General features: G+C 71.1%; 4 protein-coding genes across 4 annotated transcripts; 1 reads left to right on the top strand and 3 right to left on the bottom strand.

Moving 5' to 3' along the window:
• Positions 1-351, bottom strand: AURANDRAFT_30221 (hypothetical protein; the record flags this gene model as incomplete). Its single annotated transcript, XM_009041182.1, has 1 exon — positions 1-351. A coding segment is annotated over one exon (351 nt), but the record flags the coding sequence as incomplete, so codon positions are not given.
• Positions 352-1,534: 1,183 nt separating this feature from the next.
• AURANDRAFT_30090 (hypothetical protein) lies at positions 1,535-2,269 on the bottom strand (the record flags this gene model as incomplete). The annotated part of the gene is made up of 1 exon (XM_009041181.1): positions 1,535-2,269. One exon carries the CDS (start codon positions 2,267-2,269, stop codon positions 1,535-1,537), a length of 735 nt encoding a protein of 244 aa, XP_009039429.1.
• A 132-nt stretch (positions 2,270-2,401) lies between these two features.
• Positions 2,402-3,625, top strand: AURANDRAFT_66123 (hypothetical protein; the record flags this gene model as incomplete). The annotated part of the gene is made up of 1 exon (XM_009041192.1): positions 2,402-3,625. One exon carries the CDS (start codon positions 2,402-2,404, stop codon positions 3,623-3,625), a length of 1,224 nt encoding a protein of 407 aa, XP_009039440.1.
• A 12,492-nt stretch (positions 3,626-16,117) lies between these two features.
• AURANDRAFT_30098 (hypothetical protein) lies at positions 16,118-16,891 on the bottom strand (the record flags this gene model as incomplete). The annotated part of the gene is made up of 1 exon (XM_009041180.1): positions 16,118-16,891. A coding segment is annotated over one exon (774 nt), but the record flags the coding sequence as incomplete, so codon positions are not given.
• Between the last annotated feature and the right edge of the window lie 585 nt (positions 16,892-17,476).

Raw genomic sequence — 17,476 nt, 5'->3', positions numbered from 1 at the left:
CTTCCGCCCGCCGCCAGCGCACTCGCTGAGCATCTTGAGGCACTGCTTCGTCGTCTCCGTCTTGCCCGCGCCGGACTCGCCGGAGATGAGGATGGCCTGCGCGCACCGCGACTCGCGGAGGCCGTTGTACGCGTTCATCGTCGTCTTGAAGGGGTGCGGCGGCGCCTCCTGGTCGCCCTTGGCGTACTCCGTGACGTGGGCCGGCGTGTAGACGGGGAGCCACTTGAAGGGGTTCATGGCCACGAGGATGTCGGCGATGCCCGTGTAGATCTTGTCGGACCGGTAGCGGCGCCTCAGCGTGTCGATGATCGCCGGGTGGTTCACCTGGTCCATCTGCACGAGGTCGTCGAGCTGGGCGTCGAGGAGGTCCGGGCTGTCGATTTTGGTCGTGAGCTTCGCCGTGGGGCAGGAGACCGGCGCGCCGTCGGCGTCGAGGCGCGCGTCGGCGCCATTGATCGAGGTGACGCGGGCCTAGAGGGTGTGTTTGTGTGAAAAATTGGGGGTGTTCGCGCTCACCGGCACGAAGCACTGCTCCTCGTCGGGCACCCACCACCATTCGCCCACGGCCACCATGGCGCGGTGCTCTCGTAAACAGTGGCAGCCTTAGTGGCTCCGAGAGCTCGGACGTTTTGCGGCGCGCTACTCGAGCTGCGACGAGTACGGAAAGTTTGCTGTGCCTCCGCGGTGCCGCGACAGTGCCGCCCAACCTCAAGCATATCGACACGATGACGAGCTGTCTTCGCTTGCTGCTCTGCGTTGCCGCGCTCCTCGGCGCCGACGGCTTCCACGCCCCCGCCCGGCGCGCCGCCGCGCGCCCCGCGTCGCGGCGACGACCAGGCGTCGCGGCGCCCGCGCGGCCGCCGCGGCGCACGGGCCCGCTGGCGTTCTACCAGGGCGGCGTCCTCGGCGTCGGCACGCCCGAGGTGCTCGTCGTCGCCGCCGTGGGCTACTTCCTCCTGGGGCCCGAGGAGCTCTTCAAGCTGTCCAAGGAGATCGGCAAGGTCGTCGCCCAGGTGCGGACCTACGTGACGGACTCGGCGGCCGAGTGGCAGAGCACGTTCAACGACGAGCTCGACTTCAAGGAGGTCAAGGAGATCCAGGCGGCGGCCCAGGAGCTCCAGGAGGCCTTCAACTTCCGCAGCAGCCGCTACCAGAACGACTACTCGAACTTCAACTCGGGCGCGGACGAGACCTACGACCCGCTGTCCGAGCCGCCCGCGAGCCCGATGCTCGACGTCGACGACTGGAACGCGAAGATCCTCGCCGACGAGGCCGCGGCGGCGCCGGCGGCGGCGTCCCAGGCCTCGGCCGTCGCCGCCGAGGCCCCGGCGGCCGCGACGGCCGTCGCCGCGCCGCCCGCGGCCGCGACGTCGACGAAGTCCGCGCGCCTCGCGGAGGTCGAGCGGCTCTACGAGGCGAAGCGCCGCGCTCTGGAACTCGAGTTCGGCTACGAGCGGGACAAGCTCGCCATCGAGCTCGAGGACGGCGACGCGTAGGGGCCGCGCGCGTCATTATCGGAGCGCGACAGGCCGTGTTATCGGAGCGCGAAGGTCAGGTCCGTGATTGCGTGGCCGCGCGCCGCGCCGCGGCGCTCGTACTGCGTCTCCGGCCGCCAGTCGGGCCGCGCGTCCGTCGCGCGGCGGGCCTCGACGAAGCGGTCGTCCGCGGCGAGCGTCGCCTCGACGTGGCGCGCGTAGCCGTCGACGTCCGTCGCGACGTGGAGGTGCCCGCCCGGCTTGAGGTGCACCGCGAGGAGGTCGAGCATCGCCGGGCGGATCAAGCGCCGATGCTCGTCCTTCTCCTTGAACCAGGGGTCCGGGAAGAAGACGCAGCACTCGTCGAAGTGGCCGCCGCGCGGCGCCAAATGGTCGCGCAGGAGCGTGAACGCGTCGATGCGCGCCACGCGCACGTTGGAAAGTTCCCGTTCTTCGCAGCGCAACAGCGCCGAGCCCACGCCGGGCCGGTGCACCTCGACGCCGAAGAACGCGTCGTTCGGTCGCGCGGCCGCCATGCCCGCGAGCGAGTCGCCGTGGCCGAAGCCGATGTCCAGCACCGCGCGCGCGCGGGGCGCGCCGTAGAGCGCGTGGACGTCGTCGATGGTGCGATTCCAGGGCACGTCGACGCCGTAGGCCGGCCAGAGCTCGCGCAGCGCCCGTCGCTGGCGCTTCGTGCAGTGGCCCTGGCGCCGCACGAAGGACCGCGCCTCGAGCGCGTGGAGGTGCAGCGCGTGGGCTGCGAGCGTTGCGAGGAGGAGGCTGGACCGTCTCATGCTGGACCTGCTGTAAGCGCGGAGGACTCACGCGATGCTGCGCATGCTGTCTGTGTGGGAGCTGCGGCAAGTGATCATCAACACCGACCTCAATCGCTCTCGCAGCAAATCTCGCAGCCAGGGCAGCACACGATGGCCAAGCTTCCCTACGACCTCGTGCTCTTCGGCTGCACGGGCGACGCCGGGCGCGCCGTCGCGGCCTTCTTCGGCAAGCACGCGGGCGGGACGACCTGGGCGCTCGCGGGGCGGAACGTGAAGAAGCTCGAGGCGCTGCGGGCCTCGGACGCGGCCCTCGCGCGCGTGCCGCTCGTCGTCGCGGACGTCGGCGACGCGGCGTCCATGGACGCGATGGCGAAGAGCTGCGACCTCGTCGTGTCCGCCGCGGGCCCGTACGCGCTCCTCGGCGAGGCCGTGGTGCGAGCGTGCGTCGACCACGGGACGCACTACCTGGACGTCACGGGCGAGGTCCACTGGGTCGCGGAGATGGCGACGAAGTTCGCCGGCGCGGCGACGGCGTCCTGCCTCGCGTCGTTCGGCGGCTACGACTGCGTCCCCGACGAGGCGACGGTCTTCGCGGTCTCGCGCGCCATCGGCGAGCCCCTCGCGGCGGCGGAGTCCGTCGTCGACTACGGCCTCGAGGCCGGCGGGCCCCGGGGCACGATTTTGACGGTTTTGGGATTGCTCGGCGACCCGCTCCGCGCCGCGCGCGGCTGGCACGCGTACATGGGCCTGGGCGAGGGCTGCCGCGCCGCGGCGCTCCGCGATCTGGTCTACTGGGGCCTGCCGTCGTTTTCCTCGACGCTCGACTGCTTCACGGTGCCCAACTTCATGGGCGCGATCCAGATCCCCGTCGTGCACCGCTCGGGCCACGACAACGGCTACGTGCTGGACGCGTTCCGCTTCAAGGACCGCATGGTCCTCCCCGGCGCGCGGTCGCTCCTCACGGGCAAGGGCGCGCTGTTGTATTACGCCTTCGTCGCGTTTTTGTTCGTCGCCACGCCCGCGTTCCTCGTGCTGGCGGTCCTCGTGCGGGCGCCGCCGGTGGAGCGCGCCGCGCGGCGGCTCCTCGAGGCCCGGTCCTACGGCGGGTCGCGCGCGCCGACGGTCGTCGTCGCGACGACGGGCCACGGCGCCGCGGGCGCGTCGGCGACGGCGACGCTGCGCGTGCGGGGCGACGCGGGCATCGTCGCGACGGCCGCGCTCTGCGGCGAGGTCGCGCTGGCCACGGTCGAGGCCGCGGCGGCGGGCGGCCTCAAGGCGGGCTTCACGACGCCCGTCGGCGCGCTCGGCGACGCGCTCCTCGCGCGCCTCGAGCAGTCCGAGACCATGAGCCTCGTGGTGGCGAAGGAGGCTTAAGAAGCGAGCCTCGTAGTCGCCGTCGTTCTCGTAGTAGCCCGGGTCACCCGGCTTGTAGGGCCAAGTCGGGCGCCCGGCGCGCCGCGCGAGGACGACGATGGACTTGACGGGGTATTGGAAAAGATCGCCGAAATCGGAAGACGTGTCGAGGTCGTGCTCCAGAGCGAGGAAGATATCGCCCCAGCCCACAGGATCTCCGTTGAATTGAATGCCGGGGAAGAACTCAGTCGTCGGCATCTCAGGCGGGCACTCATCGCGATTGTGGCGATTGGAAACGTTGTACATCTCGCTCGCTCGGCCACGGGGAGCCGTGAAAATCGACCATGACGCCATTTTCTCCCGCAGCGCTTCCGTGAGGCCTTGGTCATCGGAAGCAAAGCTTGGGTCGAGAAAGACGCCCCGCAACATGTCGCGGTCGATGCCGTAATACTGCATTTCGGGGTGATCGCGATAGAAATCCACGAGAGACGCGGTATCTTCCATGCGCATGAATTCGTCACCACCGCAGACATCATGCAAAATCTTGCGCAGGAGCTCCTTGGCCTCACCTCCGACGATGAACTTATCCGCGTGAGGGGGGTACGCCTTTCCGACCTCCAGGAACTGCTTCACCGCGCGCTCTTTGAACTCGGGATCGGCGCATTCGGGACAGAGACCCTCGGGAATGTCCAGGGCGCTAGCCCGATAGAAGTAGCTTTCGCCCAGGCACTCTTTCTTGCATCCGGTGCACGACGGTCCCCACTCGACGCCTTTGCCGACCGGAATGCGGATTCGACCGCCGAAAGAGACGCCCGGACGCTTAATGAGGCCCTCGATGAACTTGAGCGCGGCTTCAGCTTCGAGGCGCGGGCCGTCGAAGCGCTCGTCAATCACGTACTCGCCTTGGATGCGGGCGCTCGACCGGCCGGACGCCCGCAGGCGCGCCCAGTGCGCGTTCATGCGGGCGATCTTGCGCTTGCGGACCCCGACGAGGATGCTCGCGAGCGTCGGAACGTCGACGTTGCGCTTGAGCAGCCCACCGATGGCGACGACGCGAGTATCATCGCGCGCGTCGATGGTGCCCCCGGGGTCCGTGACACTGTCGTCATGGACGCGGCGCGGCGCGACGACCAGGCCCGCGATCGACTTGCACGTCGCGAGCGCCTCCGCGTCGACCACGTGGGGGCCCGCGACGCGCGACGCGCGGTAGCCGTGCCAGCGCGCGCGGAGCGCCGCCTGCCAGATGGAGGACTCCATGGCGGCGATCGTCGTCTTCCAGGTCTTGGACACGAGGCTGGCGCGCCCGACCGTCTTCCAGTCCCAGTCGTCCCCGAGGAAGCCGAGCACGGCGCGCAGGCCATCTTTCGGGAGGTCGGGCGCCACTTTCGCGAGGCCCGGCGCCATGATCTGCGGCACGAGGGTCGGGCTCGACTCGGAGAGCGCCGTGCGCAGCGAGCTCGCGACTGCCGAGCCCCGGCCGCGGCGGCCGCCGCCGCCGGGCGCCGACGGCGAGGCCTATGGCGGCCCGAGCCGTCGCGACGCGTCGGCCCGTCGGACCGCCTCACCGACCGCCTTACCCCCCCTCCTCGGCCCCCCAGCTCTCGGCGTAGGCGCGCGTCGTCGCGTGGTCCGCGCCGAGGAGCGCCGTCGCCAGGTCGAGGGCCTTCTTCCCGTGCGCGTTCGCCTCGTCGACGCGGTCGAAGAGGTCCAGCGCCGTCGCCAGCGCGTCCTCGTCCGCGGCCACGAGCGCGTGGTTTTCGCCGTAGGCGACGACGTCGAGCTCGAGCTGCTTCTGGGCGTAGTCGACGGCGTCGGGCTTCTCGAGCTCCAGGAGGCAGCACGCGAGGTTGCCGTAGTGCGCGCCCGTGGGCGCGTCGGCCGTCCTCGCGACGGCGTCCCGTAAATACGCCTCGGCGTCCGCGTGGGCGCCGCGCCGCATGAGCGCGCCGCCGAGCGCCGCGAGCGCGTCCGCCGTCGCGCGGCGCACGGCCGGGCTCCGCGCCGCGCGCGCCTGCGCCGCGAGCACGGGGTCCGAGACGCGAGCGAGCGGCGCGGGCGCGTCCGTCTTGTACGTGAGCAGCTGGAGCGCGCGCCGCAACAACGCCTCGGCGTCCTGGCCCGCCGCGGGCCGCTTCGCCAGGAGCACCGCGCGGTTCGTCAGGTCCCGCGCGAGGTCCAGCGGCGCGCCCGCGCGCGCGAGCCGCACCGCGGCCTCGTTGACGGCGACGGCCGCGTCGTAGGCCTCCTCCGCCTCCTCGAGGTGGCCGCCGCGCACGAGCAGGCCGCCGAGGAAGCTCCAGGTCTTGGCGAGGACCGTGTCGTCCTTGCCTGTGCCGAATTCAACCACTGGTTTGGGGGGTCCCGACCAAACTTCAGAACTCTCTAGCTCGGTCACATCGAAGTCGATTCGGCTGATTTTTGGACGAATCGATTGCTCTCGTCGAGTCCTCGAAGCAAAGCCGAAAAGATTGCGTCGAAACTTTCGCGTACGCTCACATTGAAGTCGAGTTGAAGATTTGAGTTCGGCGCGGGTCCCCGCCCAGATTCGCGACGTCGATGTCGCGCGCGCGCCGCGCGAGCGCGACGGCCTCGCCGAGGCAGTCGTCGCGGCCCGCGAGGAAGTTCGCGAGGTTGTTCAGGTCCACGGAGACGGCGTGGTGCGCCGTGCCCAGCGCCCGCTCCCGCGTCGCGAGCGCCCTTCGGTGGAGCGCCTCGGCCTCCTCCGCGGCCTCCGTCTCGAGAATCTTCGCGAGCGTCGACGCGCCCTCGGCGACGTTCGCGTCCTTGTCGTGGGCGGACCCCGCGCCGTCCTCGAGGAGGTGCAGCGCCCGCCGCGCGGCCTCGAGGCCCCGCGTCCGGTTGGCCTCGCGATCGCCGCGGAAGCTCGCGGAATCCCGATGCGTCGTCGCGACGCCCGCGAAGCAGAGGCACACCTGGGCCTCGACGAGCTTCGACACGGTCCGCAGCTTCGCCAGCGCCATGGCCCCGTCCAAGAGCGTCACGGCCGCGGCGACGTTGCCCAGCGACGCCAACGACGCCGCCAGGGAGCACCGCGCGGAGCACATGAGGCCGTCGTCGAGCGCGAGGACGGAGCCCGCGAAGCGCAGGCTCAGGAGCGCCGTCGCGACGGCGGGCTCGTCGAGGCCGCCCTTCTTGCAGAGCCGCGAGATGTGGAGCATGCCCCGGCCCATGCGCGCGACAGCGCTCCGCGCGCCCTCCGCGTCGAGGCCGCCGCCGACGAGCGCCGCGCTCAGCAGCTCGAGCACCTTGTGCCAGACCTTGAAGGCGAGGCGGCCCTCGCAGACGATGCTCTCCAAAAAGTCCGCGAGGTTCTCGAGGCGGAACGCGTCGCCGGGCCCCGCGGACGCGAGCTCCGCCTCGACGTTCGCGAGCAGGCCCCCGCCCCCGCCGTCCCCCTGTCCCTCGTGGATGTTCGACAGGAGCGAGAAGCACCGCGTCAGCGAGTCGGCCTCGCAGCCGTTGAAGTAGCTCCGGAAGAACTCGTAGTGCTCGTGGGACTGGGCCTCCTTGGCGAAGGCGTGGATGGCCCGCTGGCGGATCTGCACCTCGCAGACGAAGCCGTCGACGACGAGGTTCAGCAGGCAGTCGCGCATGCCGGAGAAGTGGGGCGTCGCGAAGCGGTTCTTCAGGCGCAGCACCGTCGCCTACCGGATGCGTCGGTGACGATGTTTCATCGTTTCCCCGGTCGAAAGCTCTCGTAAACCGTCTCGGCCGCAGGACACTGACCGTCGCGTGGGCGGCGAGGTACGTCAAGCACGCGACGATCTCGCCCTCGCCGTCGCAGACGAGCGTGCCCCGGAGGATGTCGCAGAGGTACTGGCACCGCGGCGGCGGCCGCCGCGCGTAGTCGTCGTTCATCTTCTCCGCGGCCCGGAGCTCGGACTTGAGCGGCGGCAGGAGCACGGCGCTCTCCTCGAGCAGGGCCACCTTGCCGCAGCGCCTGAGCAGCTCGCCGAACTGCGCCTCGCGCGCGCGCGCGCGGTCGTAGAGGTCGCCGAGCACGGCGACGCCGGCCTGCGTCGGCGGCGCGGCGGGCGACACGGCGGGCACGGCCTCGACCTTGCCGCTGCTCAGGGCCGCCCACTTCTTCTCGACCTCCTCGCGGAACCGGAAGAACGGCGCGAGGTGCGCGAAGAACCGCTCGCTCTGGCTGCTCCAGCCGTCGAGCTGCGACGCGACGGAGCCGGCGAGGCGCCGCATGTAGGCCTGCGCCGGCGGCACCCAGTCCGCGAACGCCGCGCCCTCGACGGTCTCCACGGGGTAGTGCGTCGCGAGCAGCTCGTCCTCCATGGCCCCCATGGCCTGGATGGCGGCGAGCGCCCCGTCCTCCGGCGCCGCGCTCGCGAGGAAGGCGTTGGCGTTCGTCGACGCCGCGGCGCCCATGGTGGGCGTCGAGCCTCAGCGATCGATGAAACGCAGCGTTAGCGCCCGACCAGGATCGTAGCCATGCTATGCAACTCCTGCAATCTTCCTGCATCATTGGAAGGTGCCGTGCACGCAGCCCCAAGCATACGTATCTAGCATACGTAAGATGAAGCATGGTGCCATCCTCGCGCTGCTCGCCGTCGCTCGCGCGATAACGGAGGTCTCGAAGATCCAGTACGCCTGGCACCGCGCGTCCGGGCTCTGGAGCCTCCAGGGTCCCGGGAGCGACGGCGCCATCTACACCGAGGACATGTTCCGGCTCGTCCTGGAGCGCGACCTCGCGCCCGTGACGCTGCCCCTCGAGGACGTGTGCCACAAGGACATGTCCAAGGCCGGCAACGAGTCGCTCGGTGCGATCTGCGGGCGCAAGGCCGCCGACGCGCGGCGCAACGCGCGGGGCCCCGCGGAGCTGCCCGGCGTCGTCGTCGAGACGGGCCGGAACCCCTGCGGCCTCCGCTACCGCATGCTCGACGGCTCGCACCGCATCTGCCGCCTCAAGCAGGGTGGCGCGGCCGCGGGCCGCTACTACGTGCTCGCCGAGGCGGACATGGACGAGCTCCTCGTCGCGGGCGAGCCGGCGCGCCGCGCGGCGCCGCGGCGCCACCTCACGCGGGACCAGCTCGCCGAGCTCGGCTGGAAGCTCGCCGAAGACTACTACGACACCCCGCGGCGACGGTCCTAGAGAACCACCTTAGTGGACGTCCGCGCCGTAGAGCTTGTCGTTCGCGGAGCGGCGGAGCTGCGTCTGGAGCTTGTCCCGGAGCGAGCCGACGACGGGCGCCTGGTGCAGGGGCGCGTGGCGGTAGGGCGCGCCGACCTGGACGAGGTGGCCCGTGACGGGCTCGAGGACGGGCGTCGTCATCCGCGTCGCGCCGTGCTGGTAGTACGCCGGGTGCGAGGCCGCGCGCGAGAGGCGGCTCGTCGGCTTCGACGCCTGCGCCGTCGACAACACCAACAACCCCGCGGAGTGGGACTTGCCGCCGAATTCGAGGCGCACGCGGCTCAGCGTCTCCTCGGCCTGCTTCGCGTGCGTCCGCTGCGCCCGCGCGAGCTTCGTCATCTCCGCCAGGAGCGCGTTCTTCTCCGAGAGCACGAGCTCGAGCTTCGCGACGCGCGCGAGCGACGACGCGACCCGGGTCTCCAGCGCCGCGGCCCGGGCGACGGACTCGGCCGCGTTGCGCGCCTCGTGCTGGAGCCGCTCGCGAAGCCGCGCCGCGACGCGCTCGTATTCCCTTTTCTCCTCGACGCGGCTCCGGCCCCGGCTCTCGAGCTCCTGGGAGTCGGTGCCGAGGTCGCTGCCGGAGCGGTCGCTCTCGGGGCCCAGGGGGAAGTGGTCCACGCCGGAGACGCCGAGGCGGTTCGTCGCGCGGTCGTAGCCAGGCGACCCGGGGCTCCTCGGCTCGCCCCGCCGCGGCGCGCCTCCGTCGCTGTCCGGCGAGTCGAGCCGCGCGCCGTCGTCGCGGTCGAGCTTCGCCCGCGACTCGCGCGGCGCCGCGTCGTCGCCGCCGCGCGACTCGCGGCCCGCGGGCGACGCCTTGTCCGCCGGCGGCCGCGCGCGCACCGTCGACCCGCGGCGGCCGCGCGAGTCCTGGCCGCCGGAGAGCGTGCGGTGGCTCTTCTCGCGGCTCCGGCCCTCGCGGTGCCCAAAGTCGGGCGCGTTCGCTCGCTCCGCGTTCCGCAGGTTCACCTCGAGGTCCGCGACGGTTTTCAAAGTCTTCCGGTGCTCGTTCTTCATCTTCGAGATCTTCGACTGGAGGTCCGCGTTGGCCTTCTCGACGTCGGCTTTTTGTTGTTTCAGCTCGACGGCGTTGTAGTTGGCCTTCGACGACTCGCGCTCCGCGTCCTTCACCGCTTTTTCCAGCGACGCCTTCGCGACTCTTAGTTGCAAGATCTCCGACTTGAGGAGCCGGAAGGCGTCGGGGTCGAGCCCCACGGCCGTCTCCGTCGACGCCACGGACTCGCCGTCGCTCGACGCGTCGTCGTCCCGCGGGCTGCCGCCGTCGTCGCTCTCGGAGCCGCCCGCGCGCTTGCGCGCGCGCCGCTCCGCCGGGTCCGGCCGCCGCCGGTACAGGTTGCCCGCGGTGTGCTCCTCCGTGCGCTCGAGGCCCGTCGCGCTCAGCGTCGCCTCGACGCGCCGGAAGAGGGCGAGGACCTTGTCGTCCTCGTTCTCGCCCGCGCCGCCGTCCGCGTTGACGAAGAGCGCGAGCTCGCTCCTTAAATTGTGCGCGGCCGTGCGCTCGCGCTCGAGCTGCGCCTCCGTGAGCACGAGCTGGCGCTCGAGTTCCGAGCGGCTCAGGGCCGCGTCGGTCTGCCCCTTGGCGTGCGTCGACGCGAGCTCCGCGATGGCCTTGTGGTGCGTCTCCGTCAGCCGCTTCGTCTCCGCTTTCACCCGCCGGACCTCCTTCTTGCCGAGCGACGCGCGCTCCGCGTCGGCGGCGCGCCGCTGCGTGTCGAGGCTCTCGAGGTAGCGGCCCTTGAGCCAGCGCAGGCGCTGGTGGGTCCGCGTGCCGTGCGCCTCGAGCGCGCCGTCGTACCTCGCCTTGGCGACGTCGAGCGCGTCTTCGAGCGTCGCGGTCCACCGGTCGCCGAACTCGAGCCAGAGCTCGCCCTCGGGCCCGCACTGGTCGTTGAGCGCCGCGCCGTCGACCGTGGCCACGCCGGACGTCAGCAGGTCGCGCGCCGCGGCCTCGACGGCGGCGCCGACCTCGGCCGCGAGCTCCTTCAGGGCCGCGGTCTGCGCGTCGAGCACCGCGCGCACCTCCGCCGTGAGCTTGTTCACGTCCCGGTCCGTCCGCGACTCGTACAAAATCTCCTCCTCCATGAGCTCCGTGTCCGCGACCTCCTCCATGGCGGCGGCCGACGGCGCCGATGGACGGCGCTAATGCGGCTGAGTAACCGAGCGGCATCATTGACGATTCAGGTCTAAGGTGCACTGCTCTCGCATGAGCATGGAGGCCTCCAGCATCGCCGGCCTCGACAGCACAACCACCGCAAGCGACGACGACCTCGTCGTCGTCGCCGTCGCCGCGCCCTTCGCGGCGCCGACGACCGTGCTCGAGGCGCTCGCCTCCTGCGACGCCGGCGACGCCTACGACGACGAGGACTACGGCGACGGCGGCCGCTGGATCCACGCGCGGTCCAACGTCATCTCGCGGGCCGCGCTCGTCGAGGGCGCGGCCCACGTGTCCATGGCCGGCGACTCCGTCGTCCGCGCCGGCGCCGTCGTCCGGGGGGACCTCGCGCGCGTCAAAGTCGGCCGCTACTCCGACGTCGGCGCCGGCGCGGTGCTCAAGCCCCCCGGCCGCGTCGGCGACCCGCCGGCCCTCGCCTACGTGCCCCAGGTCCTCGGCAGCCACGTCCACGTCGGCGCCGGCGCCGTCGTCGAGGCCGCGGCGCTCGGCGCGGGCGCGCGCATCGGCCCGCGCGCCGTCGTCGGCAAGTCCGCGGTGCTCAAGGACTACGTCGCGCGTCCACGCCGCGTCCGCGGGGAGATGGGCGCGCGTTTCTGTATGGATCGCTCCGCCGCAGGTCGTCGCGGCGGACGCGGTCGTGCCCGACGACGTCGTCGTCGCGCCGTTCTCCGTCCTCGCGGGCGCGCCGGCCCGGGTCGTCGGGACGCTGTCGCCGGCCGCCGCCGACGAGCGACGGCGCCAGGCCCAGGCCGCGGCGGCCGCGCGGCGGCGGCCCCGGGGCTAACATGTCTCTCTTCTGTTCAATGATTGAAGTCAATGTTGCGGCAGCGTTCGAACTTGCAAAACGATGGGCAGCCCTCGAGCAGCCTAAAATCTCATTGAGAATGGCGCCCGCCTGCTGCGAGAAGTCGCCCTGCGCGGCGCTGTGCCGCGGCCTCGCCTGTTTCGCGAGCCGCGACGTCACGGCGAACCGCCGCGCCGTCGTCAAGACGCTCGTGGGCATCCACGTCTGCTGCGTCGTCGTCGCCGTCGTCGCCTGCCTCGGCGCCCTGGAGACGAAGGCGCTCAAGTCGACGGCCTGGGCGTCGGTGACCATGGACACGGTCGGCGGCCCCAACGGCGCGCTCTACGTCGGCTTCCGCGGCGTCTGGGTCGACGGCCCCGGCGCGCGGAACGGCTCCGCGCCGTCGCCGATCGACGGCTACTACGCGTGGGACGACTTCGAGGACCTCGTGCCGTCGGACGAGTCCGGCGGCGTCGAGGACTGCGCGGCGGCGTCGACGGGCCTCTTCTCCACGAGCGTCGTCGGCGCCAGGGCAGGACAAGAGAGCGAAATTCCCAACTTCAAAGCCTCATATCTCGGCCGTTTTCCACTCGTTTTGGCTGATTTTTGGACGAGCGATCATCTCTCGGAACGGTCTCGAAGCGTGGATGCTTTTCCGGAACGTGCGCGCGCGGAACACTCACGTTGAAGCGACGTTGAATCTCTCTTGTCCTGCCCAGGTCGGCGCCGCGTCGCTGCTGCCGTCGATGAACGCGCTGCTCGCGCGGTCCGACGCGGCGCGCGACGGCGGCTGCAACAAATTTTTGAGCGTCGTCCCCTCCTTTTTGGGCGCCGCGTCGACCATCGCGGCGCTGCGGTCCTTCCGCGCCGACTGCTTCGACGGCTTCCCCTCGACGCTCGCGAACGGCACGCGGACGTACGCTTCCTTGGACAAAAAATTGGGCTACGGCTTCGGCTGCGAGCTCGCGGTCGCGTGCGTCGGCGTGTTCACGGCCGCGGTCATGCTCTTCCTGGGCACGGCGGAGCCCGAGGCGGCGCGGCGCGTCATCCCGGAGCCGGCGTCGAAGCCGCCGCCGCCGCCGCCGCCGAGCGCCTTCGCGGTGTCGTGCGCGCGGCTCGTCCACGAGTGGGGCGCGCTCCAGGCGCTCGAGGCCGCGCCGGCGCCCGCGCCGCCGCCCCCGGCGCCGGGCGCCTCCCAGGTGCCCTTCGGCTTCCTGCGCGACGGCCACCCGCGCGGCTGCGCCTGCCGCGCGCGCCCCGAACCGACAAAGGTCGACGAGGCCGGGCCGCCGCGCGCGCCGGAGCCCGCGGCGGACGGCGAGGCGCGGCGCTCGCTTCTCGGGGCCCCGCGGCCGGCGAAGCCGAAGCCCCCCGCGCCGCCGCCGGAGCCCGCGCCGCCGCCGTCGCCGCGGCGCCGCGCCGAGTCGGACCACGCGCGCCGCGTGCTCGAGACGCTCTTCCTCACGCTGCCCGGGAACCGCGACACGGTGCGGCTCTTGATGCGGGGCATGCCAATCCCGTGCTGCTTCGGCTTCCCGAACACGGACGGCACCTGGCTGTCGAACTGGCGCGCGTTCTGCTGCCAGTTCCACCCGACGGTGTCCATCTTCTACGCGCACGCGCTCCACCCGTTCTCGCGGAAGGAGCGGCTGGTCGTCTTCGTCTGCTCCGTGGCCTTCAACTTTCTGTGGACGGATTTTACGATCCGGATCGCGTCGCGGCACGTCATGGTCCAGGGCAGGAAAAGGGTGATTCAAGATCGCTTCAACACGAGTGTTCCGCGCGCAATCGTTCCGGGAAAAAACGTCCACGCGTCGAGAGCGCTCCGAGAGATGATCGCTCGTCAAAAAATTAGCCGAAACGAGTGGAAAACGACCGAGATATGAGCCTCCAAAGTTGGGAATTTCGCACTCTTTTCCTGCCCAGGTCATGGACGTCGACGAGTACGAGCGGGGCGAGCCCGACTCGACGAGCCGGGTGGCGCTCTATACGATCAAGTACGCGTTCACGATCTTGTACGCGGTCCTGATCCGCCAGCTCGTCATCTGCCCCTGCTTCTACGCGCCGCTCCTCGCGGGGGACCTGGACGTGACGACGCCGGGCGCCGCGCGCGCGGTCGTGGAGCGGACGCGGAAGCTGCGCCGCTTCAAGTCCGCGGGCGATCGGCTGCTCGTCGTCCTCTTCGGCGTCCACGGGCTCTGCATCGCCTACGTGCTCTTCCACGTGCTCTGGGACACGATCGACGACGGCGGCGCGCAGCTCTGGTACGAGATCGGCATCTCGGAGGGCCTGAACTTCTTCGTCTGGTTCCTGAAGATGTTCCCCTTGTTCTTCCTGCTCTTCCCCGTCGACCGCGCGGTGTGGTTCCAGGGCGGCGCGCTCGGCGACTACGCGCTCTGCCGCCGGTCCCTCGCGGCCTACCGCCGGTCGCCGCGCTTCCTCGACGCGTCCTTCCCGCGCTGCGTCGAGCCGGAGACGCGCCAAGTCCACGAGGCGCGGCTCTCGACGTTCTTCGACGAGCTCTTCCAGCGCGAGTACAACCTGAGCACGTTCGCCCACTCGGACAAGGGCCTCCGGGACCACTGCGCCACGCCCCGGGACGACCTCGCCGCGGCGCCGTAAGTTCTTCAACTTGAACATGTCTTGAACATCGCTGAACGAGTGGCAGAAACAATCGACGGCGACTGCACCAGCGCGGCGGTCATCCTCTCCCGCAGCACGCAGCACGCCGCGAACGCCGCCAGCGCAATGGCCGCGGCCGAGATCCGCAGCGCGCCGACGCGGTCGCTGCGCCGGCGCGACGGCCTGATCCAGTTCGCCCGGGACGAGACGTCGCAGAACGGCGAGGACGGCGTCATCGCCGCCATCTTCGCGTGCCTCGACAAGCGCCAGCGGCCGAAGACGCGCTGGTGCGTCGACGTCGGCGCCTGGGACGGCGTGCACCTGTCGAACACGCACACGCTCCTCACGGCCGGCGGCTGGCGCGGCGCGCTGCTCGAGGCCGACGCGGAGCGGTGCGCGAAGCTCCGGGAGCTGCACGCGCCGCTGGGCAACGTGGCCATCGAGGCCTTCGTGTCCTGCGTCGACGCGTCGCGCAGCGTCGAGAGCCTGCTGCGCAAGCACGCCAAGTCCGTGCCCCTGGGCGTGGACCTCGTGTCCGTCGACGTCGACGGCTGCGACTACTGGATCTTCAAGGACCTGTTGGAAAGCGGCTACGGGTCGCGCGTCTACGTCGTCGAGTTCAACCCGACCATGCCCCACGACATCGTCTACATCCAGCCGCGGGCCGACGCCGCGCGCGAGGGCTCGTCGCTCGCGGCGCTGGTGGAGCTCGCGAAGAAGCACGGCTACCACCTCGCGGAGACGACGCTCTTCAACGCGTTCTTCGTGGACGGCCCCGCGCGGGGCGCCCTCGTCGCCGACGGGCTGCTGCGCCCCGACGACGACATCGACAGCCTGCACGAGGTGACCATGGGCACGGCGCTCTACCAGCTCTACGACGGCGCGCTGAAGCTCCACGGCTGCAAGAAGTTCCTCTGGCACCGGCGGCCCATCGACGAGGCCCGGCTCCAGCAGATCGAGGGCCGCGACTTCCCCTTCAAGCCCAACGGCGACAAGGCGAAGAAGCCCGCGAAGAAGCGCCACAAGAGCAAGGTCACCGCCAAGGCCGCCAAGGGCGGCCGCGCCAAGGCGGCGCCGCGCGAGCCCGCGCTCGTCGCGGCCGCGGCCGCGCTGGGCCTCGCCGCGGCGCTGCTCGTCGCCCGGGCGCGCCGCGCCTAGATCTTATCAGCGGAGGTGCACCGTCGGCGCGACGTGGTGCGGGGCCCGGCTCCCGAGGGCCCGGGCCTTCTTCTCGAGGCCCGCGCGGCGCATCGTGCTGTTGAGCGACGCGATGCGGTCGTAGTCCGTCTTCGAGAGCACGTAGACGTGGCAGTCCGTCACGGCGGCCACGGACGCGTTGCGCCGCGCCTTCTCCTCGAGCAGGGCCTTCTCGCCGAAGAAGGAGCCCGCGTTCAGCCGCGCGATCTCGACGACGCCCGCGCTCAGGCCGTCGTCGTCGAAGTGGTCCGCGGACCGCTCCTTGAAGATGCGCACGGAGCCCTTGGCGATGAGGAACATCTCGCCGCCGTCGTTGCCCTCCCTGACGATGAGCTCGCCGGGCGCGACGACGAGGGCCTGGAGCGCGTTGACGATCGACAGCACGGCGCTCGGCGGGACGCCCTCGAAGATGGGCACGCGCTTGACGAGCTGGTGGCGCAGCGCGTCCTGCTCCGCGTCGGCGTCGTCGACCAAGACGCGCGTCTCGTCGCCGCCGTCGCCCTCCGCGGGCGCCGTGCCGAGCGCCTGGAGCTTGTCCGCGTTCGAGTCGCGCCGCTTCCGCGCGAACGCGTGGAGCGCGTCCCGGAGGCTCGAGTTCGACTGGGAGATGTCCTCGTAGTCCGACGCGCTCAGCACGAAGAGGTCGCAGAACGTGAGCGCCGCGATCGACGCCATGCGGAGCTGGGCCTCGAGCAGGGCCATCTCGCCGAAGAACGACCCGGCGTGGAGCTGCGCGAGCTCGATGTCCGACCCGTCCTCGCGGCGCTTGTAGACGCGCACGGAGCCGGACCCGATGAAGAACATCTCGTGGCCCTCGTGGCCCTCGTGGACGATGACCTCGCCCGGGATCACCACGAGCGACTGCAGCGCCCGGACGACGGCGACGACGCCCGTCGGCGGCAGGTCCTCGAAGAGGGGCACCTTGCGGATCAACTGCTGCTTGAGCGCGAGGTCGAGGCGGAGCTTCAAGGAATCGGGCAGCGTCTCGAGGCCCGCGGTCTCGTGCTCCGCCTGGCCGCTGTTCCACATGTACTCGATGAAGCGCACGATCTCCTTGGACACGTCGCCCGGCACGCCGCGATACCGTAAATAGAGCAGCACGGCGTCGACCTGCTCCGTCTTCTTCCGCCCGATGGCGTCCAGATCGGACGCGACGAGCGTCACCTGGCCGATGACGACCGACAGCCCGAAGACGCCGAGCGAGATCGTCGCGCAGACGAAGCCGCACTCGACGGCCGTGCCCGGCGCCGTGTCCTCGCCCAGGAGCAGCGTCAGCGACTTCGTCGTCGCGAAGAGCCAGCGGTGGCCGAGCGCGGCCGCTTCCATCTCCTCGGACACGGTCCACCACTCCGCGCCCCCGTAGCGGCCGCCGTCCGCGCTCGTCGCGATGCGCCAGTAGCAGCAGCTCAGCAGGTGGCCCAGAAAGACGTAGAAGACGAAGAGGCGGAAGAGGCGGAACGTCGCGGCCGACGACGCCGTCGTCCGGTCCACGTAGTGGAAGATCCACGAGTACTGGAATACGACGCCCGCGCGGAACAAGCGCAGGAACACGTAGGGCGTGCCCAGCGTCGCCGCGAGGGGCACGGCGGCGAGCGCGTCGCAGAGGAGCCAGGTCCGCGCGTACCTCTTGCCCGTGCGGCGGACGTCGCGGACGAGGAGCAAGGTGTGCTTGTCGACGTAGGCCTTGAGCGGGCCCAGCGCGATGTTGACGAGGAAGAGGACGTCGGCGAAGATGACTGTCGCGCGCCAGGCGCCCGCCGGGGCCTCGCGGAAGCCCCAGACGAGCGGCGCCTCCGCGGCGCCCGCGATCGCGAAGACGAGGAGCACCGTCGCGAGGACCATGAACCAGTCGGAGCCCTGGGGGTCGAAGACGAGTGTCGCCAGGAGCCCGGACAGCCCGTCGCCCGGCGC

Source organism: Aureococcus anophagefferens, assembly GCF_000186865.1.
Source record: "Aureococcus anophagefferens unplaced genomic scaffold AURANscaffold_19, whole genome shotgun sequence".
Classification (NCBI taxonomy): domain Eukaryota; class Pelagophyceae; order Pelagomonadales; family Pelagomonadaceae; genus Aureococcus; species Aureococcus anophagefferens.
Note: the sequence above shows the minus strand (reverse complement) of the source record. Positions and strands in the feature narration are given on the sequence as shown.